Raw genomic sequence first — 24,194 nt, forward strand, 5'->3', positions numbered from 1 at the left:
CGGTGTTCTTTGGGTCATAGGCCGCATTTCTCTTCCTCCAAACACGGCGAGTTGCGTTAATGCCAAAGAGCTCAATTTTTGTCTCATCTGACCACAGCACCTTCTCCCAATAACTCACAGAATCATCCAGGTGTTCATTGGCAAACTTCAAACGGGCCTGCACATGTGCCTTCTTGAGCGGGGGGGACCTTGTGGGCTCTGCAGGATTTTAAACCTTTAAGGCATAATGTGTTACCAATGGTTTTCTCGGTGACTGTGGTCCTAGCTGCCTTGAGTTCATTAACAAGTACTACCCGTGTAGTTTTAGACTGATATCTTACCTTCCTCATGATCAACGATACCCCACGAGGTGAGATTTTGCATGGTGCCCCATATCGATGTAGACTGACAGTCATTTTGTATTTCTTCCACTTTCTTACTATTGCACCAACAGTTGTCTCCTTCTCATCTGGCGTCTTACTTATGGTTTTGTATCCCATTCCAGCTTTGTGCACGGCTATGATCTTGTCCCTGACATCCTTATAAAGCTCTTTGGTCTTGCCCATGTTGTAGAGGTTAGAGTCTGACTGATTGAGACTGTTGACAGGAGTCTTTTATACAGGTGACTATGTAAGACAGCTGTCTTTAAAGCGGGTAACGAGTTGATTAGGAGCGTCTAACTGGTTTGTAGGAGCTAGAACTCATAATGGTTTGTAGGGGATCAAATACTTATTTCTCACGGCAAAATGCAAATAAATGTATCTAATTTATACAATGTGATTTTCTTGATTCTTTTTTTTTTGGGGGGGGGATATTCTATCTCTCAATGTTAAAAGTAACCTACCCTTAAAATTAAGGATTGTTCATGTCTTTGTCAGTAGGAAAACTTACAAAAACAGCAAGGGATCAAATAATTATTTCCTTCACTGTATATACCTGGAAGGGGCCCAGGATAGGGGGCATATATACCTGGAAGGGGCCGAGGATGGGGGGCATACGTACCTGGAAGGGGCCCAGGATGGGGGACATTACTAAATAATGAAGGGGAGGCCGAACACGTATATGTCTTTATAGGGTTTAGAATGCTACATGGGCCCATACATCTGACCAACATTGAGAGGGGGAGGTACAAATTTTGCATCGGACTCTAGTTGCGCCACTGGTTAGCCATATAATGGTTGCTCCAAGCTTTGCCAGTGCTCAGCTTTGGCTGACTTCTTGGGATAATGGAGAAGTGACCTAAGCAGCATTAAAAGTTTTTACTGTTTATTAAGGGTGCAATTAAGATTGGGACAAGGTCATCGTTTTTTTTTTCCACTGTCCTATTGCTATAGAGGGAGGCTTGTTCAAATTAGAGCATTGCTGCTGAACAAGTTACTTTTTTGTATCCCAACTGTGGCACGACTTTTTAGAATGGTACTGAAACATGGTGTGTGGGTCTCAGTGTGCCTTACATCTCTCCTAGTCAAGTTGTGCCAAAGTGATTGATGCTGTCTGTCTTGGAGACTAGAGCTGCTACAGTAAGAAAAGCAACTGTCTGCTACTAGCTATCCCACCTATATGACACTAGGAGTTGCACCAGTCACTTTGTAGAGAATTTACCTCTGTATCCTGATTGAACACACAGCACCATACAGCTTACTAGCTGGCGGACACCTTTTTTCTTTTGCCAAGTGTAATTGGCCGAGTCTGTGAGGATTACCCCCCTTTTGATTCTGCATAAGACTTACTTTAATATTACTTTGTACAGTATATTCTCTTGCCGGACCACGCCATCCTATATTGATGATTTGGCACAGGACAACTTCTTGGATGTCATGTCTGTCCTTTCTCCCATAACATCGCTAAGGCCTAAAGATGCAATGAAGTTTACACAGGTGGACAGTGAAGAACTTTCTACAATAAAGCAACCCTTATTGAACATCTTTTACCCAGATGAAACGCGCAGCTCAATCCTCCGGATCTTGTTCTATTAGATGGGATAGTTCACATCGCATCATGCAGAAAGCCAGCCCTCTGTAGTCTAGGATGTGATGGAACAATTACATCATAGTTTGGTTCCATTGAAAGGGTTCTGCATAAAACCTTCACTGTTGAACATCTGGTTGCAGAACAAAATAGAAAATGTAACTTCAAGATGTTAATTAATTCTGAACCCTCTTAACGAAAAGACTGTTCCTAATGTTGAAAGTTTTTTGCCTTCCTGAATGACTTGACCTTTTTCTATGTGTTATGATTGAAAGAACTGGAGCAATTGAACATACCAGCACATATTCCATGATCAAAATATTGAAGAATAGCAGTCGGACTCCAGATTATAGCTTTTCTGCCTTTGTCAAAGGTTTCACTTGGAATTTTAAACAAACATAATTGAGTTTCACCTCTTCATATTGAATTCCCCTTTAGAATGTGTTTTAATAAATTAGCGTCTTGACAGTTTTCTGGTATTTGCCAGATATACAGAGTTCTGAGCCCTCCATTTAGCACATCTGTTTTCTTTCTTAAAGGCTATTTTTACCCCCATATTTCACACTATTTTGTTGTAAGTTAAAAAAAATCTGCACAAATACAGTATCATTGTCTTGTGTGCCCATGCAATATTTTGAATATGCTATATAGTTGTTTGGTGTTTATTTTTACTGCAGATTTTCATGAAAAAAGGTTGTTTGTGTAATTTGTCCCAATCTATTTAGAAATAAGTCTGCAGCAAAAAAATGCATGATACATGAACTGTAGTAAGTTCAGAGAAGAACTACCAGGATGGTGAGTGGACTGCAAACAATGTCCTACGAGGAACAGTTAAAGGATCTGGTAGTGTTTAGTCTGCAAAAGAGAAGGCTGAGAGGAGACTTAATAGCTGTCTACAAATATCTGAAGGGATGTCCGTGTAGAGGAATCATCCTTATTCTCACTTGCACATGGAAACACAAGAAGCAATGGAATGAAACTGAAAGGGAGAAGATACCAATTAGATATCAGAAAACAATTTTTGACAGTGAGTGTGATCGGTGAGTGGAACAGGCTGCCACGAGAGGTGGTAAGTAGTGTTGAGCGATACCTTCCGACATCGGGAGAGATCGGATCGGATTGGATCGGACCGATACCCAAAAAATATCGGATATCGCCGATTCAGATACCGGAAACCAATGCAAGTCAATGGGACACAAATATCGGAATGAAAATAAACCCTTTCTTTACTTGTAGGTTAATTCTACATGAAGGAAAACAACGAAGAATAATGTAGAATGTATTGGGGGAGGAGGGGTAGACATTAAAGGCATAGAGGTTTAGCCCAATCAATGGAATAGCAGGAATTAATTTTTTTTTAAGACGTTCGGCGTTACAAAGATATTGACTATGTTAAGCTTTTTTATATTTTGTCAGATATTTGTTTCACTACTTCCATGCTCTTCACCTTCTTTTTTACTTCTCCGACACTTTCTCCTTCATCATCCTCAGCAGCAGCAGCATCTTTTTCATCAACTTCTTCTTCACCTTATTCATCTTCTTCTTCACCTTCTTCCTATTATTCTTTTTTTTTTACATTCTTCATATTCTTCTTATTTAACTATTATTCTTCTTCACATTCTACTTCTTCATCTTCTTCATATTCTTCTTCTTCATCATATTCTTATTTGTGACAGGCATTCCTGTAGTTATCCCTAAAAGTTTGAAGATTACACCTTCTGTTCTGCCTGTCACAAAAGATTTACAACAGGATTTGTCCGCGTTCAGTTTGGCCTGCAGCAGCAGGTCTTTTCCAGGGGCACCACGAGGAGGAACGGACTCGCCCCCATACACTGCTTAGTCTTCTTCTGCTTATAATTTAGATAATATCTTTTGCTCTGATTTTTAGTCTTATGCTTAATGTTCTTCTGCTTTTTGTTCTGCAGCTTCTTGTTCTTCTGCTTCTTGGTTTTCTGTCTCTTGTTCTTCTGTATCTTGGTGGTTGTCTTCTTGTTCTTTGTCCTCTTGGTCATCTTCTTCAGGGTCGTCTTCTTCGGGGTGGTCTTCAGGGTCATCGTCTTCGGGGTCCTCGTCTTCTTCGGGGTGGTCTTCGGGGTCCTCGTCTTCTTCGGGGTGGTCTTCAGGGTCGTCTTCAGGGTCATCGTCTTCGGGGTCCTCGTCTTCTTCGGGGTGGTCTTCAGGGTCGTCGTCAGGGAGATCCAGAGTGATTACCAAAAACCATTTCAAAAAGCTTTAACTTGGAAATGTAGCAAAAGGTACAAGAAGTGCCGAGAACCAGCTGACGGTACTGGAACCCGGATGGGTAGCAGAAAGTACAAGAGCCAATGGAACTACCGAGGACCAGCTGACGGTACTGGAACCCGGTTACTAAGCAGGAGGTACCTGTGACAGAAAGCACTACCAAGGACCAGCAGACGTTGGTGGAACTGGGATACCGAGAAGGAGGCACCTAAGCCAAAGGCACTGCCGAGAACCAGCTGACTGTACTGGAACCCGGATGGGTAGCAGAAGGTACACATGAAAAAAAAAGTAGCAAGGCCGCGAGCCGGCCCGGAGTTAACGAAACCCACAGTCCTACAGGGGGTGCTTGTCCTATTGGCACTATGGAACCAGGCTGAGCAGGAGGGAGTACCTGTGCCAAAGACACTGCTGGGAAACAGCTGGCGGTGCTGGAACCCAGAGTAAATACTAAAAATAGAGAGGAGCCAGAGGCCTAATTGGAGCAAGTTTTAAATTAGTAGTAGAGTGAATGTGGACAGAGCAGGAGAATTTGGCGTACACACATCAGGGGATCAGCTGACTTTACTGAACCCCAATAACACTGGAGCAAGCGTTGACTGTGCAGATGGCACTTCTGAGCAGCAACTGGCGGTGTTGGAGCTCAGGGATTACAGTTCAGGTGGTAGAAACATGAACACAACAGGAGACCTGGATACTGTTGCCAACCAATTATTTATTCTGGAAGAGGACTGGCAAATTCATGCGAGATCCAGGCCTTGTTCATTTTCAGAAAAGTAAGCCGGTCAACGTTATCGGAGGATAGGTGCATGCGACGGTCTGTTAGTACACCACCTGCGGCACTAAAGACGCGTTCCGATAATACACTAGCAGCAGGGCAAGCCAGCACCTCCAATGCATACTGGCTAAGCTCTGGCCATGTATCCAGCTTAGAGACCCAAAACTTGAAGGGGGAAGAGCCGTCTGGGAGTACACTGAGAGGCAAGACATGTAGTCTGTCACCATCTGACGTAAACGTTGCCTCCTGCTGACTGGAGCCGTCTGTGATGGTGTAGACATTTGTGGCGGGGACACAAAACTTTGCCACATTTGGGCCATACTGGTCTTGCTTTGTGCTGAGGCCCTGCTTCTGCTCCCTCTTTGTACAGAGCTTCCTCCACTGCCTCGACGCACTGAGCTGCTTTGTAAAGCACTAGCAGCACTGCTCTCGGGTGGAATGGAGAACATGATGGAATGCACCAGTGTGTCTTGGTACTCCCGCACTTTACGCTCCCGGTTCAACGGTGTTATGAGGTTTTGTAAGTTGTCCCGGTAGCGAGGATCTAGGAGGGTGGACACCCAATAATCAGCCGTGTTGAGAATGTGGGCGATGCGGCGGTTGTTTCTCAGGCACTGCAGCATGAAATCAACCATGTGCTGCAGACTGCCAACTGTCCAAGAAACACTGTCCCCTGCTTGAGGCGTGATCTCTGCCTGCTCTGCATCACCCCACCCTCGCTCTAGATACTGACTACTAGAGCATTGTGTACTCCTCTGCACAGATGTCTTCCTCCTCCATTGACTCCTCCTCATCCTCCTCACAAAGTGTCCCCTGCCTAGGCCTTTGTGAGGAACCACGTTGCGCAGACTGTACAGAAGCAGATGGCATTTGTGACTCCTCATCCTCCACCTCTTCCAAAACCTCCTCCCTTAGTGCTTGCAGTGTTTTTGCAAGCAGGCAGATAAAGGGGGATAGTCATGCTGACTAGTGCATCATCTGCACTCGCCATCCGCGTGGAATAATCGAAGGCACGCAAAACGTGGCAAATGTCCTTCATAGAGGCCCACTCAGTGGTGGTGAAGTGTGAACGGCGCGCACTGCCACTTGTTTGCCCCTGCTGCAACTGGTACTCCATTACTGCTGCCTGCTGCTCACACAACCTCTCCAACATATGTAACGTTGAATTCCACCTGGTGGGTAGGTCACATATGATGCGATGTTCCAGAAGGTGTAATCGGCGCTGCAGAGCTGCAATGCGCGATCTTGCGTTGCTGGAACGCCGCAAGTGAGCGCACTCTATGCGGACCTTGTGCAGCAGTGCATCAAGATCCCTATAGTCCGTCAAAAAACTCTGCACGACCAAGTTGAGTACATATGCCAGATATGGGATGTGAGTGAGGTTGCCGAGGCCCAGAGCTGCCACCAGATTTCGGCCATTGTCACACACTACCATGCCTGGCTGGAGATTCGCTGGCACAAACCACACGTCGCTCTGCTGCTTGGTGGCATTCCAGAGCTCCTGCGCTGTGTGGCTTCGATTCCCCAAAGAAATTAATTTCAATACGGCCTGTTGACGTTTGGCCCCGGCTGTGCTCGTATCGGTCGTAACAGGTAACCGTTCACGGGTCAATGTGGAGGTAGACCGTGACTGCTCCTGCAGCGCTGATTCAGAGGAACTGGAGTATGAGGAGGAGTCAATGTCTACAGACCGGATTCGTGCAATCCTTGGAGTTGGCAGAACACGTACAGCGCCACTCTCAAGATCTGTACCCGGCTCCACAACATTTACCCAATGGGCAGTGAGGGAAAGGTATCGTCCCTGTCCATGCTTACTGGTCCACGCATCGGTGGTCAGGTGGACCTTGCTACTGACGGCGTTTTGTAGCGCATGTTTAATTTTTCCCTCCACATGCTGTTGCAGGGCAGGAATGGCTTGCCTGCTGAAATAAAAGCGGCTGGGCACGTTGTATTGTGGGACTGCCAATGCCATCAAGTTACGGAAGGTGTCAGTCTCCACCAGCCTGAATGATAGCATTTCAAGGGCCAGTAGTTTTGCAATGCCAGGATTCAGAGCCTGTGCTCGGGGGTGGTTTGCCGAGTATGGGCGCCTTTTCTCCCATGCCTGTGCTAACAATGGCTGTAGACTGGCCTGGGAGTGTGAGGATGACAGGGAACGTGGTGCTGTGGGTGGAATTACACTGTGTCTCTGTACAACAGTGCCAGAGGTTCTTCCATGGCGATCCTGTGAGGAAGCCGAACCAGCTGTGTGTGAGCTGGAGGGAGAGGCTACAACACGAGCTGAAGAGGTGGTAGGTGGCGCTGTAGGTTGGGCTAGGTCTTCAGTGTGTCTTTGTAACTCCACTACGTGCTTGGTCCGCACATGTTTCCACATATTTGTGGTATTGAGGTTGCTGACACTTTTCCCTCTTTTCACCTTCTGATTACACAGCTTGCATTTGACAAAGCAAATGTCATCTGCAACTGTGTCAAAAAAGGACCAGGCACTGCAAGTCTTGGGAGCGCCCGTTTTGGGTTTTGGAAGAGGCATGCTCCTAATGGGTGCCGAAGTGGAGGCTACAGGCAACCAAGTCTGCCCCCTCCTTCTCCCTCCTTTTTGGCCCATTCGGGGAATCTCTTCCTCAGAGCTGCTCCCACCACCTTCCTGTCCCTCACGCCATGATGGGTCAAGGACCTCATCATCTACACCACCCTCTTCAAACAACTGCTTCTCCTGGGTAGTCTCGACAGCACAGTATGCACCAGAAAGTGGCACCTGAGTCTCATCATCAGATGCTTACTGAGGTGTGCTGCTGACTATAGGCACTGGCCCACCCGCCTCTTCAGATTCAGAGAGACAAAACGGTTGCGCATCACTGCATACTACCTCTTCTTCAAATTCTAGAATTCTGCTTGGCTGGCCCCCTCTTTCCAAGCCAAGAGATTCAGAGAACAGAAGTAGAGATGGCTCCTGTCCAGGGCTCTCTGACTGCCTGGGCAATTTGGCAGGTGGTGAAGAGACAGATGGGTGCTCTTCAGTGCTCAGGACCTGAGAGGATCTGGAACTAATTGAAGTCGATGCGTTAGCTGCCATCCATCCGACAACGGCTTCAATTTGGTCCTCCCGCAACAGTGGGGTATGGTGAGCTCCTACAAAGCTGCGCATAAAGGACTGTTCCCTGGCAAAACTGGGGGATGCTGAGTCACTGGTGCCCACAGCAGGCACAGAATCCCCATGTCCTCTCCCTGCAGGCACAGAATCCTCATGTCCTCTCCCTGCAGAAACTCCATGACCACGACCACATGCCTTACTCCCTGCCTTCTTCATCTTGGTAGACTGATAAAGATGGGCAGAAAAGTAGTAAGGGCTTAGTGTGCTTATTCCTGAACAGCTGCTAACAGGTATAAGAAACACTAATTTTATAAAGTGTGGACTAGACTTTAATATGAGCTAATGTGGCCTACACAACTGTAAAGTGGAGTGTTTGGTGAACTTTATTTAGTTTTTTTTTGTCACAAAAAGACACTGGATGTGCCCAAAGATGTAATACCGATAGTATCACAAACTTTTTGTAGCTATTACAATGCAGGAAGGTAACCTACAATGCAATAGATGAGGCTACAAAAAATAGGCTAATACTAATCTGGCTGGGGCTGCAGGGCACAATGCTGCAGAAAGGCTCCTCTATCTACTCCTATATAGTGTGTTTGGAACCAATGTAGCTGGATACGGATGGAACCACCACACTAATAGGAGAAATCAGGAAAAATGAGCCATTAGCAAAAAAGGACAATGTATGAGGCAGTGACACGCACTGTGCACTACAACCAGACGTGGCTGAAGCACACACTACAGCATGAGCTGCACTCACACACAGAGACCTCGCAGACAGCCGTGAACAGTACAGAGCACTGTGCACTAGCGCTGCAAGGCACAGCGGTTTATAAAGTAGCACAATAGAGCAAATAGGTAGCTAAAACTGTCCCTCAGAACAGCAGCGTCCTATCCCTAACTGAATTCACAGCAGAGTGAGCCCAAAATGGCGGCGGCTTTTATAGTGCATCATGACATCATTTCAGCAGCCAATCACAGCCATGCCATTAGTTAACAAGCCTACATGCCTAACAGGATGTGCCCACACTTCTTAGGATCCTCATTGGCTGAATAAAATCACACTGGCTCATTGCGTTATGGGAACTTCCGATTCCGGTATCCGATATTCTAAAAGTATCGGAACTCAGTATCGGAATTCCGATACCGCGAATATCGGTCGATACCCGATAATTCAGTATCGGAATGCTCAACACTAGTGGTAAGTTCTCCTTGAATGGAAGTCATCAAACAGAGGCTGGACGGACATCTGACACTGACCCTGGAGGTCCCCTCCAACTCTAACATTCTATGATTCTATGTCATTATTTCAAGATATTCTGTTATTACTCATGTACATACACAATGGCTTATTCTGAAAACTACGCTCTATGTTTCATTTATATTAGAATAATTCAACAGACTAATATGTGAAATATGCACATACTTATGTATTATGAATGCATATATACATTACACAAATATATAAAAGGCATGTGTATGTGTGTGTGTATGTATGTATATATATATGTATATATATATATATATATATATATATGTATATATATATACACACACATTTTTAATTGTAATTTTTACTAAAGAATGCAAAAAAACACCTAAAAATAGGCAATTATATGCCTCCAAGTTTGACATTTAATTCCTTTCTTGATGTAAACTTTGGTGCTGCAATTAAAATGACTAGAACAATTTTCTTTTTCCTTCCGACATTTATAGCTTTGACAATGTTTTTAAATAATTATCACTAAAAGTCTGCGTTTTTGCAAGAAACTGTATGTTGTTGGTTTTTTGTTTTGTTTTTATGCAATCCATTTTTTTTACAGCAGCTGTTATTAATTTACAAGACCACTTACAGTTTCCTATGTTACAGATTTGCAATGTATCCGTAAAAAAAAATTCAATACGGTGGCTCATTATGGCATCTGATTTTTATTTTTTTTTTTTTTCACGCACCTATAGACTTGAATGGACAAGTCTCATCCAATTTTTTCGAAGGAAACTAGTGCATGCTGAAATGATATTCACATGCACATTCGATCACTAAAAAAATAACCGCTCATTTGCACAGCCCCAAGAATAACATTGGTCCTAGTGTTTTCCTTTTTTTTTTTTTTTTTCCACGGACCTCACTCGGAAGAAAAATATGGTCATGTGAATGAGCCTTTAGCATCTGCCTTCTATGCTACTGGTGCTGGACAGGAGTCCTGTCATAAACCAACTACAAAAAGCAAATTACATTTTTATAAAGGCATCAACTGAGCTCTGTCATAGTGTCAGGAATAGGTACCTCCCAGACCCTTGTACTGTCGGAGGAGAATCTTCACGAGGAGATGAGTGCAGCAGTGGCGTAACTTGAGTCTGATGGGGCCACCCCACATGTTGGTCAGACACGTGGGCTCTTTAGCATTCTAAATACTATAAGGACTTAACAGTTGCACCCCCTCCCCATTATGTGGTAATGTTTTCCATCCTGGTACATATGTCCCTCACCCTGGCCCCATTCTTGTGTGTGTGTGTGTGTGTGTGTGTGTGTGTGTGTGTAATATTTATAATCTGCTCAAAATATTTCAGTTGCAAATCTTTATTCATTACATAGTATAATGCGTTGAAAACAATAAAACATAAGAATGATCAATGCAAATCAAAATTAATATCCCACGGAGGTCTGGATTTGGAATGATACTCAAAATCAAAGTGGAAAATTAATTTACAGGCTGATCCAACTTCAGTGGAAATGCCTCAAGACAAGGAAATGATGCTCAGTAGTGTGTGGCCTCCACATGCCTGAATGACCTCTCCACAATGCCTGGGCATGCTCCTGATGAAGCGGGGGATGTTCTCCTGAAGGATCTCCTCCCAGACCTGGATTAAGGCATCAGTCAACTTCTGGACAGTCTGTGGTGCAACTTGGCGTTGGTGGATGGAACAACACATGATCTCAGATGTGCTCGATTTGGATTCAGGTCTGGGGAACGGGCAGGCCAGTCCAAAGCATCAATGCTTTCATCATGCAGGAACTATGTACACACTTGAGCCACATGAGGCCTAGCATTGTCATGCATCAGAAGGAACCCAGGGCCCACTGCACTTGCTTATGGTCTCACAATGGGTCTGAGGATCTCATCCCGGTACCTAATGGCAGCCAGGTACCTCCTGGCTAGCACATGGAGGGCTGTGCGGCTCTCCAAAGAAATGTCTCCTCACACTATTACTGACCCACTGCCAACCCGATCATGCTGGAGGATGTTGCAGGACTATATCCACGGCATCTCCAGACTGTCACGTCTGTCACATGTGCTCTGTGTGAACCTGCGCTTATCCGTGAAGAGCACAGGGTGCCAATGTGGAATCTGCGAATCTCCCTGCCTGGTGTTGGGCTGTAAGCTCAACACCCATTTGTGGATGTCGGGCCCTTATACCACCCTCATGGAGTCTGTTTCTGACAGTTTCAGCAGACACATGGATGTTAGTGGCCTGCTAGAGGTCATTTTGCAGGGCTCTGGCCCTGCTCCTCCTGTTCCTCCTTGCACAAAGGAGGAAGTAGCAGTCCTTCTGCTGGGTTGTTGCCCTCCTACTGCCCCCTCCGTGTCTCCTGATGTACTGGCCTGTCTCCTGGTACCTGCTCCATGCTCTGGACACTGTGCTGACAGACACAGCTACCCTTCTTGCCACAGCTCTCATTGATGTGCCATCCTGGATGAGCCGCACTACCTGAGCAACTTCTGTGGGTTGTACTGTAGACACCACATCGTGCTACTGTACCTCTAGGGGTAAGAACAATGACAAAATGCAAAAGTGAACAAAACAGCCAAAAAGGATGAGAACAGAGAAATGGTCTGTGGTCACCACCTCTAGAACCACTCCTTTTGCTAATTGCCTATCATTATTACCGGTTGCTTGTCCATTTGCACAACAGCAAGAGAAATTGATTCACAACCAGTGTTGCTTCATAACTGGACAGGTTGATTTCACAGAAGTGTGATTGAGTTGGAGTTACATTGTGTTGTTTGTTTTCCCTTTATTTTTTTGAGCAGTGTATATATCCTCTATCCTGGTAATAATAATAATAATCTTTTTATTTCTGTAGCGCCAACATATTCCGCAGCGCTTTACAATTCAGACAATTTACAGACATTATGGGCACTGTCCCCATTGGGGCTCACAATCTAGATTCCCTATCAGTATGTCTTTGCAGTGTAGGAGGATACCGGAAACCCACGCAAACACAGGGAGAACATACAAACTCCTTGCAGATGTTGTCCTTGGTGGGAGTTGAACCCAGGACCCCAGCGCTGCAAGGCTGCAGTGCTAACCACTGAGCCACCGTGCTGCCTACAATATTCTGGTATATATGGTATATATACAATATACCCAATACCCTGGTATATATGGCCCGTATCCTGGGCCCAATCCTTGTATATATTTCTCCCCCATCCTGGTATAGAAGTCCCTTATCCTGGTATACATGTTCCCCATCCTGATATATATCTGCCCCCAGTCACGTGCTGCTGGCCTCTGATTGTCTGGCAGTGTTTATTGCAGTGCACAGACCCGGCGGGTCTCTCACCCGCACGGGCCCGAGGACATACATTAAGCTGAAGTTTGCACTGGCGTCGGCAGACCCCTTCACCCACACGGGCTTGATCTCAGTCGCAACCTCTGACCTCGATCGTTACGCCCCTGGACAGCAGCATTCTCTTCCAAAAACTGCAGAGTATAGATGCACTGTGGTTACTGTTCTGTTAAGTGGCAAGGGCCCCCTCCCCTCACAGGCACCTGCCCAGCTGAACCTGCAGCACCTGCCGTATGTCCACCCCTGCAAAAATGAAATAGACTTAGTGTTTATATTCACTGGTGGAAAACTTAAAATTGTAGGGAATTCATTATGAAAAGATGACAATCCTTTGCATTTCAGGGTTTTGTGTATGAAACATCCGATTGTGAATTTATTCCTGCATTGTACAATGTAATCTTCTATCCTTTATCATACTATTATCTTCGTTATGTATTTTTATGCCACAATTTCACAACAAAACACATGACCAAGCTAATGCATTTTCTAAACAAAGTGACTTTTCTGTATGTTTTTCAGTAATAAAGAAAAAGCCATACGATTTCTATTGTGTTGCTCAGATTGAGTCTGCCCTGCTCTTCTTGAGCAGCTTGATAGTTACAGCAGAAGTAATGTTGTGCTTGTTAAACTGTGTTATAACCACATTTCTTGGTTCGATCTGAAATGTGTAAATAAAGTCAGCAGGACGTCGATGGCTCTGCCAGATGATGTCTCACTGCTGCAGCACGAGTAGGCTTGTCCTGGCTCTTCACATGCCACCATTTCTTATTCGTTATTCCTCCGACAAAGTTAAGCAAACTACTGTGTGTTACTTGTTCGGAGATCACTTGTATGTAGTGAACAATAATAGACTCTCTTTTTTTTTCTTAAATTGTGTTTTTATTTACTCTCCAGGAATCTGAGAGAAAGAGCATCAGAGACCGGATCCAAATGGTACAAGATATAGTTATTACAGCGCAAAACATTTTAGAAGAAATTGCTTGCTTTGGAGAGCGAATAAAAAAGTAAGTTTTCTGTTTTCTGTAGACCTTCCTCCTCTGCAGTGTATGGGTGATTAACCATTGGGATCAAGTATTATAGTTAGTAATATGGTAGGATATATGCTTTGTGACCTTGCCAGCATGTACGTCAAGTCAGCAAACGCATATTCAATCAGTCTCCTTAATCTATAGTCACTAGGCTCTAGCACAGTGGTAGAGTATGTCAGATGTGTGTGAATGGGGACAGACTGGTTAAAGTATGGTTAGGCATTATATCTTTAGAAACCAGATTTGTCATCTAAAACAATTTAGAATTAAAAAAATATATATTATTTTAAAGGAATCTGTCACGTGGTTCATGCTGCCCGAGCCACAGGATCAGCAACAGATTCTCACAATGTGGACATCTTTGCTTTGCTCTGAAATGCTGCTACCCCATCCAACTCACCTTAATGGACAGGCCTTTTTTTTAAACATGTCCCTTAAACGAATATATCAATCTTTGCAAAGTGGATATAGCCAAAAATGCACACCCGAATTACTGTTTTCCCAATTCTGCCTTTTTTTTTTTGCAAAGGTTACTCTGACTCAAATTACATTGCACCGGGATATCACCAAATTGGATTCTGTGCAGACAGACTCCTTTATAGACCCCCATACATTCTAGATGGCTGGTTGACGGCTGTATATTCTGACCACCCCATACTCCTCTTGGTAGTGGCTTAAACTTCTACTACTTAAGTTCCACTGAACCAAAGGATCTGCCATTCAAATTCCAACGACTGTATACATGTCTTCCCCAATAAACTATTGAGGAGAGTCAGGAAGCCCCTTTACATATTAGACTTTTAGCCGAAATCTGTGTGTTTGGCCTACTTTAGTCTGTGTATGGGGCCTTAAGTTAGAAAAGAGAACATGCTGCCTGCCTGTTACTATGGTATAGGAAAATTAAGAGGTAGCGTTAAATGTAACACTGCAAAAGTTCATTTGGGGTACGTGACCGCGATCAGGAATAGTAGCGTTTTGGACGCAGCGTATTTTCGTGGTATCCAAAATGCTGCATTCTACATTGCAAGCACAGTGGATGGGATTTATAGGAATCCCATACCCACTCTGCTTCTTTTTATGGCTGCATAAACTCGCCCACAGTACGGGTAGATGATCCGCAGCATGTGAATTTGTCTCCGCTGCGTATTTTTCCCCAATGACTGTCATTAGATGCGGTAAATCCACATGCACATGCTCCAAAACACGTGTTAATGTAGAACACAGCCTTTTTGACACAGCGAAAATATGCTGCGCCCAAAACACTACTATTCCTGATCATATACCCTTAGATCTCGCTGTATCTGTAAATCCAATCTCTGCACAATTTGTCTAGTGCATCTTAAGATTTGGAAGGCTCACTATGGTGGTTTATAAAACAATATCCACAAACACCTATGGACCTTAAATGCCATGGTTTTAGGTGATATTCACTCTAAAGCTGCATTTATTTTGTGCTGCTGGACAGCACAGTGGCTCAGTGGTTAGCAACAGTTTGTATGTTCTCCCCGTGTTTGAGTGGGGGGGTCTCCAGTTTCCTCCCACGCTCCAAAGACTTACTGATAGGGAATTTAGATTGTGAGCCCCAATGGGAACAGTGATGATAATGTCTGTAAAACGCTGCAGACTATGTTGGCGCTTTATAAAAAATAAAGATTATTATTTATTATTATTATTCAAGAGAAATTACTTTTAAAAGTATTGTCAAGGTCAGTCCCACTAAAAAAAATTTTTGCAAGATTTTTTTTTTTTATTTTTTTTAACTTATTATGTTTTATTGTAATGTAACCAAAAAATCTGACCATTTCAACATTTTCCTTGAAAGTGGTATATTGTGACAGGAGTTTTAATGCCTCCAGTATACTGTAGGCCCAAAAAGAAAGAAGTAAGCCATGATTTCTCAGTTTTGGACTGAAAAATGTTGCAAAAATGTTTGCACAACTTTTTTTTACAACAGGTCCATTTTATGAAATGAGGCTGGAGCTTAAAGGGAATCAATCACCAGGTTTTCCCCATATACTGTAAAGTAATGCCAGCATGTATCAGCCCTCTGTTAAAGCATACTACAATGCTGTATATATGTTCCCAATCCTCCAGCTGTAATTAAAACTGCCATGGGCTGATGGGTTTTGTATAGAGATGGCTAGTCTTAGTTTGCACCTGTACACACCAGTTTTCTGTTTGGAAGTGACGTTCAGTCTTTTGCTATTTATATAGAGGCTCTCTGAGCACTCCACCCATCAGTCTGTGGCGGTTTGAATTACAGCAGGATCCTACCTTCCCATATAAATGTAGGCTTCAGCCTAGGAGAAGATTCACATTAGGTTAGGTTCCCAGCAACAGGAGATCGCCTTGTCCTTGGCTACCGGGCTGCATGACCAAATTATGTGCTAAGCATCTCCTTTTTTTCTGATTATTATCTAGAGCAGTAAAGCAATTCAAATTTCATATATTTCAGGTTTACATGCTATAGCACCTGTAGAGTGCAACTTTATTTGTTGGTTACATTCTTTATCAAGGCGGTGTACAAATCGCCAGACTTGATACAGAGCCATCATTTTTTACATTTATTTGGAGCGGATATGCAACATTTAATTTTAATCACGGTAGCTGAAATTATTTTATTATATTCAATATTTAGAAGAACACTTCTGTGCCTTGCGATGTTTCTTTTGTCTTGACTTGCTGCTCCTTTGTCCGTGCATCTTTTTGTAAGTGGTTTTAAAGTCATTGAAGGAAAAAATACTTTCCAACCTTTTTAAACTCCCCAGGAGCCGAGCTGAACTCCCTCCTGATTACACAGTGCGTCTCCTGATCAGCATGCATCGCAGGCAGCCAGTTTATTTTGAGTAAAGCCTGGTACCATGAGGCTGAAAATAAGAGAGCCACCGTGAAACAGCAAGTACAGTACAGAACACTTAAATGTTTCTGGGCGGTGGACCAGCCACATGAGCTCTCGAACACCTGCTGTCAATGTACATAGCGTGGTGTTTATAGATGGGTGTGTGCATTCATGTATGAGCATCGGACGGAGGAAATGGCACACGCAAAATGGACTCTGTGTCTTGTTTGTAAAACAGGCAAACTTGTTCAGATTTAACATTCATTATTTATGACACTAGGACACAAAAGTCAAAGGCAGTTTACTGTGTCTTCTGCACCGGGTTACAGAACATGTGTACCTCTTTAACCCCTTACATTATATCATGTCTCGCTTCAATTACAAATGGTCCATATTTTAGTTTGTGAAAACTAGTAATATTCTATTGTTACCAATTGTACATGAAACCGTAAATTCTAAAAGTTTTTTTTTTTTTTTTTGGTTTTCTAGTACATTTAATTGGAGCGTGCCATTTCTTTCTTTGCTCGCCTGTTCCATACTCTTGGTTGCAACTGTTATTTTATATTTTATACCGTTACGGTATATCATTCTCATCTGGGGTAAGTGGTTTTATATCTTAATGTAAATCTTACATTTATACAGATTTATTCTACCAATATGTCTCTACCTCAGGATACTTCAGGTTCATAGTAAGAGGTGTTAAACACACACAAAAAAATCTGTATTCTGTAGACACTTCAGAAACCTGTATTGGTTATTGAAACCATATACAGTCGTCCTGGATGTAACAATATTTGTCCCTATAAAGGGCTAACCCAACTTTAAAGGCTTCCATACGCATTACATATAGGTTTGCCTAACCCACCAGTACCGGCATGTGTATGAGGGTGCTCCTGACTCTTTCGTGACAGATGATGGTTGGGGGAAAGAAGGATCCAACTGTTGGAATTTCAACAATCGATCCTTTTATTCCGTGGGGAAATAAGTCACTGCTTGAGGGATTTCCCGGAGGCTCTCTCATAGAGGAGACAGTTGTGCCCAGCTGTCACGCAAGGTGTAGGAAAGACTAAGTGCAACACAAAAGGAAGAGGGGAAGGGAGCCCAGACACTAGGGAAAGGGGGGGGAGGGGGAGACCTCCTAAGCTGATCTGATATATCCCTATATTGGTTCCTCACCAATCGCCGCACAGGAACATAAACCCTGTATTTCCCTAGAGCTTGGCCCTGGATAGGGAAGGTGGGGGATGAGCACTAGTCAGTCTGCACTAACAACTAAAGACAAAAAGGTAGACAAACACGGGGGTAAGTAACTTAGCTTGAGCCGACTTTAGAGAGATTACACCAAACATCCTCCTAGGCACCAGAGAGGAAGTAAACAGACTGCAATAGCTCCAAGCCTTCACAAGGGAACAAGTGAATATCAATGGCACCACCCTGTAGCAAATAAAGTATTTAAACAACCAGGCATGGGTGTCAATTATCAGGAGGGAGGTAGCCACTGGGTCCTAGTGTGAGACAGATCTAAGAAGGTGTCTGTAATGCGAAACGAAGAGATCTTCTGCAGCCAACTGCAGGGCGATTGTCTGTCACATCTGATACACCCTTGACACCAGCTCAGGAGAGATGGCGGTCTGCCAAACCATCTAACTTAAAGGGGTGGTCCTATAAACAGTACACTTTAACTAATAGATCTTGGAATAGGGATAAGTTCCACAATTGGAGGTGTTTAAAAATAAATGTTCCTGTGCTGAGATAATCTTCTAAATGTGCCCCTGCTGTGTACTGTGTAATGGCTGTGTCTGACCGTGCAGGAACATGGTCTGATCATACCACATCTCCTGGACAGGGGAGGAAACAAAAGAGTATACAGACTGGACAGATGGGGATCAAAGCTGCTGCTTTCTGAAAGGATAAAACGTTTTCCTACTTTTTTTACCTCACAAAATCATCTGTGATTCCATGTTGTCCTGTCTGTATACTCTTTTGCTATCTCCCCTGCCTAGGGGCCGTGGTACATCCATTACACAGGGGCACATTAATAGCATCATCTCAGCACAGGAACATTTTTTTTTTACACATCCAACTGTAGAACTTTTTATTCTAAGGTCTATTAATTAAAATGTACTTTGCTTGTGGGACAACCCTTTTAAGGGTATGTGCAAACGTTCAGTATTTGCAGCTGAAAAATCTGCTGCAAATACTGATGTGTTGGCAGAAAAAACATAGCTCAAAACAGGTGCGTTTATGGCACGTTTGATCCTATGGGAGAAATCTGCAGCAAAAACGCTGAAAAAATTGACATGCTGCAGATTTAAATCTGTAAGGAAAAAGCAAACAATGTGCATGAGACGTCATGAATCTCATTCACTTTGCTGGTACTGGGAAATCCTTCAGGTTTTGTTACAAATCTATGCAGAATAAAACACCTCAAACGCTGCGTGTGCACAGAGCCTAAGATGTACTGATATCCATTGTCTTTTGTATACATATTAATATCTGAAAATTATCTTGATGCTGTGGTTGATATTTGAATCAATCAGATGATGCTCTAGAATTACCAACCACTGTAAGACCCCATGGAAAAATCTGCAAAACCTCCAGTAGTTTAGGCCTTTAGATATGATTTTGGTATAATATGGTGCTGCTCCTAATTTGTAACAACAGACTGCACACTTTTCCAAAGGAGGATTGCCTGAAGCAAAGTAGCACCCCAGAAGGAAAAGGTCTTTCAGTTGATGGAGGTTCTGGTTTGCTTTGGAGCCCTAGTCAGGCCTCTCTAACTTATTGGTCATTGCCCCTAAAGTTGAATACTTTGTAGTCAAATCTGACTTCAAAAGACTCCCAGAAAACAGATGCCATTATCTGTCCCTTTTCTTCCCACTTGCATGAAATGTCTGGTTGGCTTCGTAACTGGCTTAAGGTAGAAATGGACCGAGTAATATACTATTACCTTCAGGTGCCATTCCAAGGTACAGTTTAGCCCCTAACATGCTGGTATGTAGTGAAAGGATGGTAAGAGGCAAATAAAAGGTGTAAATTTCTAGACCATTTGCATCCATTGTTTGCTATAATCTAGTTCATGGGTATGACTTAAAGGCATTATATATAATACGCCTTAGTCAATTAAACTGATCCACCATGGCCTTGCTCTGTTGTAACACAGTGGCCATTTGTCTTGATCAGCACACCTATGTCCATTTGCGGCAAGGTGTAGAGGGAATGATTCACTTTCCTCTGTCTTTATGGTGACCGCTTTAGACAAATCCGGACGATGCGGGCGCGCGCACCGGAAGTGGTGTCCTGGTTTGCGTTCCTCCGGACCGGATATGCAGTTCACACACCGGAAGTATGGGTTACAGGCCGGTCTCTTCGTCACATGCCGAGGGAGGAGCCAAGATGGAGCGACGCTCTTAAATCACACATGCCTGGCAGCAATATGTGGTCTCTTGATAGACAGACCATCTCTCTCTAAAAAATGTTCCCCTGATGAGTCTAAATGCTGATGAAACGCGTCGGGAATAATTGCTCAGAACAACTACCCCATCTCTATCTATGTATGCCGCAAGTATAGAGTTCCCCATGATGGTCTCTGGCAATGATATTGAAGATAAAAGGGGTGAGATCGTTCCAATCTTCTGATAATAAGTCTGCCATTTATATATCTGAAGCCTATATATGATATGCATTTTCTCTCTGCTAATTTGTTCTGCAGTGTATACCTACCCATGATGTTGTACTAGGATATGTGCATAATTAAGCATGTTCCAAGGGTTCTGCAGCATTTGCAGAGAATTGTTGTGGCTGCATCTGCATCTAAATATGGAATAATCCAGTTGGAAACTACCTCTACAAACCAATATTCAATGTGTGAATGTAGAGTTTTTCTTGGATTGTATTTCCTCAGAGTATAGTAATTTTTGAGACACCTGTTTTGAGGAATGAGGATGGGTATCCTGTAGGTGATCTAATTTGGTCAGATCTGATTAAGACTGGCTGCAACACTATACCTGAAATATACAAGCAATACTGGTAATTATTGAAAAGGAATGACCATCTTGGCATGTATTAGTCAATGACATTATTACGGCTTCCTGCTTGTCACTGTCTCTGACAGTAGACTTGATCTGTCGTTGGAGGCTCTGGTCATCTCATCACTTGTGGTGGTGTTTGGTTCATCTGTGGCACTATTTTTGCACTTTATTAATTATTCATTAAAAATGAAAATATAAAGGTTAAAAATTTTAGCTAACCTGATACTGTACCTTAGCGATAACTAATTTGCAGATTATAAAGTATTCGTGCTAGACTCTATGTAATGCAAAGCAAACTGCATTCGTGGTAACACTACATAGACCCCACTATCATTATTCATACTTTCTGCCTAATCTACATGCAGTGTGACATGGGTGTTTTCACACCGATCTAATATAATGAGGTTCTTAAGTTTGAAGCTAAATACTGCGCGAGATACAGAATGGAAGACTGGGTGGCCATTTTTTTTTTCTATTTTCTTGTGTGATCAGTTTTAAGTCACAAGTAAAATAGGAGAAAAAACAAGTAAAATAATGCCCGGACACCAGGTTTTCACACTCATTCCTAACCTGTGAATTTGCTCACACTGCCTTAGCTGATGTGCTGGCATTCATTCTTTTAAAAGTAGGAATAAGCTCAAATGGATTTTTCTTTGCAGGCGTCAATAAATTTACAAAGAAGCTTCGGAACCCATACGCCATCGACAATAATGAGTTTCTAGATTTTCTCTCCAGGGTACCATCTGATGTTCAAAAGGCAAGTTTTCTTTAGTTTTTTTTGTTACTATTATGCTGTTTAATTGTGGCTTGCAAATTTACCAACCTTTCCTACTAATACACCAAGTATGACTGCACAAAAATGATATACAGATATCATTAATTTGTGCTTACAATAGACTCTAGGAATTTGATGATAATCAAAATGTCATCTATGAAACTTTTTTTTTTTAGGATTTAAGGCCTTTATTAGGGTAAATTTGTGACATTAAAAGCTATTATGGCACTTATAACTTAAGCAAACATACCAATGTTTGCCGGATTGGCAGACAGTCGGTGTATGGGGGTAACTGTCACCTTTTTAATACACATGCTCAGCCTTGGTGTACGTCCATGTGTATAGGGAGTGGGGAGAGCTGGCCGCAAAATGAGCAATCTGTAAAGCTAGCCATGATGGCCAAAGGCAATTTGGGGAAGAAGGTGGATGCAAATCTGCCTTACTGTAAGCTTTTGATCTTTTATGCACTTCTATATGCGTGGCACTCCTATAGCTGCCATTTTATGGGGTTGGCACTCGCTAAATGCTGAGATCCTGACACTTTTATGGAAATATATGAGTCCCAGTGAATATATACTACGTAGCCACAGGCATGCCACATATCCAGCACATCATAATACCACCTTAATATGAGAACGGGTCTTGACTTGATTTTCCGAAGGTATACATAGGAGAAGCAGGACCTGATAAACCTATTTGTGTGCCATAACAGCTAGGGTTATATACATTGTGCAGAGTTATTTGGAAAGTTTGTTTTTGCTGTACTGGTATGGGACGATTCCTAAAAGAAAAAATAGGGGGAAGTGGGAAGGGAAAAGCTCACAAAGTGTGGAAGGAATGCCTCCATCAAAAACTGTGGTGCACGGACTCCAGCCCGGCTTCTGGGCAGAGAGCAACGTAGATAAGAAAAATTCCAGTGTCCGCCATGGTATAAATTGTTAAAACATGACTTTTAATTGTGTTATTTAAAATGTAATGTTTGCAATAATATGCAATTAAAAGTCATGTTTTAACAATTTATATCATGGCTGATGCTGGAATTTTTCTTCCCTCTGTGATGATACCTACCTACGAACACCAAATGATTTTTTTCCTGATCTAATACTCATTTGCATTTTATTTCATTGCGTTATTATATAGTAGAGTTATGAGAACATATTCTACATAGTGCATTATGTGGAAGTGGCAGAACTGCAGATGCCAGCATGACCCGCACTGCTAAGTGGCCATGTTCATTTAGTTGGCGTGTGTTTTTCAGTGATGGCACAAATGGCTGCATACAGATAAAGTATCATTTTTAGGTAGTATTTGCCATAGGCAAGAATACCCTCTTATGTTCTCAGATTAGTTTACCCAGTCCCGTTCCAAACGTTAGGAACATTCTGCTTAGAAAACATGTAAGTTGTAGACTGTGAGTCTGTTAGACCAAGCATACCGAGCCATTCGGAGCACTTTGTGCAATGGATGTTGTAGGTTTCCTTTGCTTTCCCTGCTTGTCATTCTTATTTATAGGCTTGCAGTACGCTTGTTATATTTCACTAATGTGAATTTTTTTGTTGTTTCCCTGGGGGCTTTTTAATTCACTTGTGTAGCACGTTGTAATAGCCGTAAGTCAGTAAAAGGACACCTATTTGCCACTGCTAAAATCTGTTAGAAAATGCTCAGTCTCATTAAAATAAGATCTGCACTTAATATTTGCACATGTAGAAGTACCTCCATTCAGACTACCAATTAATTCTCAGTGTTTTTATGTTTTGAAAATGATTCATTACCCTGAATGTTCTGTGGATTCCCTGAGTATCTCCTTGGGGAGCCATTAACTCACTCTGAAGAAAGCTAGAATTGCTTAATAGCAAACGTCATGCCTATTTACTTTTTTTCAGGTGCAATATGCCGAGCTCAAACCCAACAGCAACCAAGGTGCCATGAGAAAGAAGAGGAGCGGATTGTAACTGATGAATACATTCTCCATCTTCTCGGATTTACCTGTGTGAAATTGTGCACTATTTCATCATGAGCCTGGGACTTGAATGAAACCAAAGCACAGGATCCTAGGGGGCGGGTTTTCCCCCAGAGTGTTCCTTTAAGATTTTCCTTAAACCATGCAGGTTTCTGACTGGTTTCAGTTAAACCTCATCCATGGGTGAAAAAAAATAAGTAATATTCTTTGTATATGTGGTTGTTTTTTTTGCCTTGGTTTTTTTCCTTGGAAAAGGGGGCAAGTTTTACCATGATATTGGATGATCCGAGACCAAAGCCTACAATTTACCATACAAAAGCCCTGGATACTGTAAGCTTTGTTACCCCATGTCTACAAAAATATCCATGTGTTCCTGAGTAACTGCCCCGTATATTCTTATAGGTTGCCTTTAGTAGCACAATCTATGTAAGCTGCATAATGCTAGGCATACTTGATTTTCTTAGATCAAGGGCTAATACAAATAAAGGAATGTAAGTAAAAGAAATCTAAAAAAAAAAAAAAAAAAACAATCATTTTTTTACGTCTAATGGATGGGAATCTGTGAAGGACATGGGTGCTTGTTACAGCACAGATATCCGAGCTGTGTCTTGTAACGAGCAATGCATCTTTGTGTCCATCTTGTGATCACAACAGATTTTTATCCCTTGGGAGTAAAATGTGAAGGGTCCTTATGAACAACTGCAAGGGGAGAGCTCTTGAAAATGGTAATGAATTGATAAAAAGTTACTCGATTTTTCAGTATACTTTATTATATAAAGAACACCCTTTATTTGCCGAAGCTGCAATACCTTTCAAGAGGGAAAATATAAACTGCACCTTACTGCCAAACTGTACATAGTAATATAATAGAGATATATTTATGTAATCTATTTTTACAACTTTGCTGAACACTACAAAAATCCCATGAAGAGAT

At 42.7% G+C, this 24,194-nt stretch overlaps 1 protein-coding gene across 1 annotated transcript in view; it reads left to right on the forward strand.

The window, feature by feature from the left end:
* Positions 1 to 23,790, forward strand: part of MCTP2 (multiple C2 and transmembrane domain containing 2) — a 196,719-nt gene extending 172,929 nt beyond the window's left edge. Inside the window, exons 20-23 of the mRNA XM_073653317.1 lie at positions 13,522 to 13,631; positions 16,984 to 17,093; positions 21,185 to 21,282; positions 23,184 to 23,790. Coding sequence (XP_073509418.1) covers positions 13,522 to 13,631; positions 16,984 to 17,093; positions 21,185 to 21,282; positions 23,184 to 23,252 — 387 coding nt within the window. The 3' untranslated portion in view covers positions 23,253 to 23,790. The remainder of the gene's footprint in view (positions 1 to 13,521; positions 13,632 to 16,983; positions 17,094 to 21,184; positions 21,283 to 23,183) is intronic.
* The last annotated feature ends 404 nt before the right edge of the window (positions 23,791 to 24,194 follow it).

Source organism: Phyllobates terribilis, unplaced genomic scaffold (assembly GCF_046119375.1).
Source record: "Phyllobates terribilis strain yellow unplaced genomic scaffold, ASM4611937v1 Scaffold_11__3_contigs__length_659146591, whole genome shotgun sequence".
NCBI lineage: Eukaryota > Metazoa > Chordata > Amphibia > Anura > Dendrobatidae > Phyllobates > Phyllobates terribilis.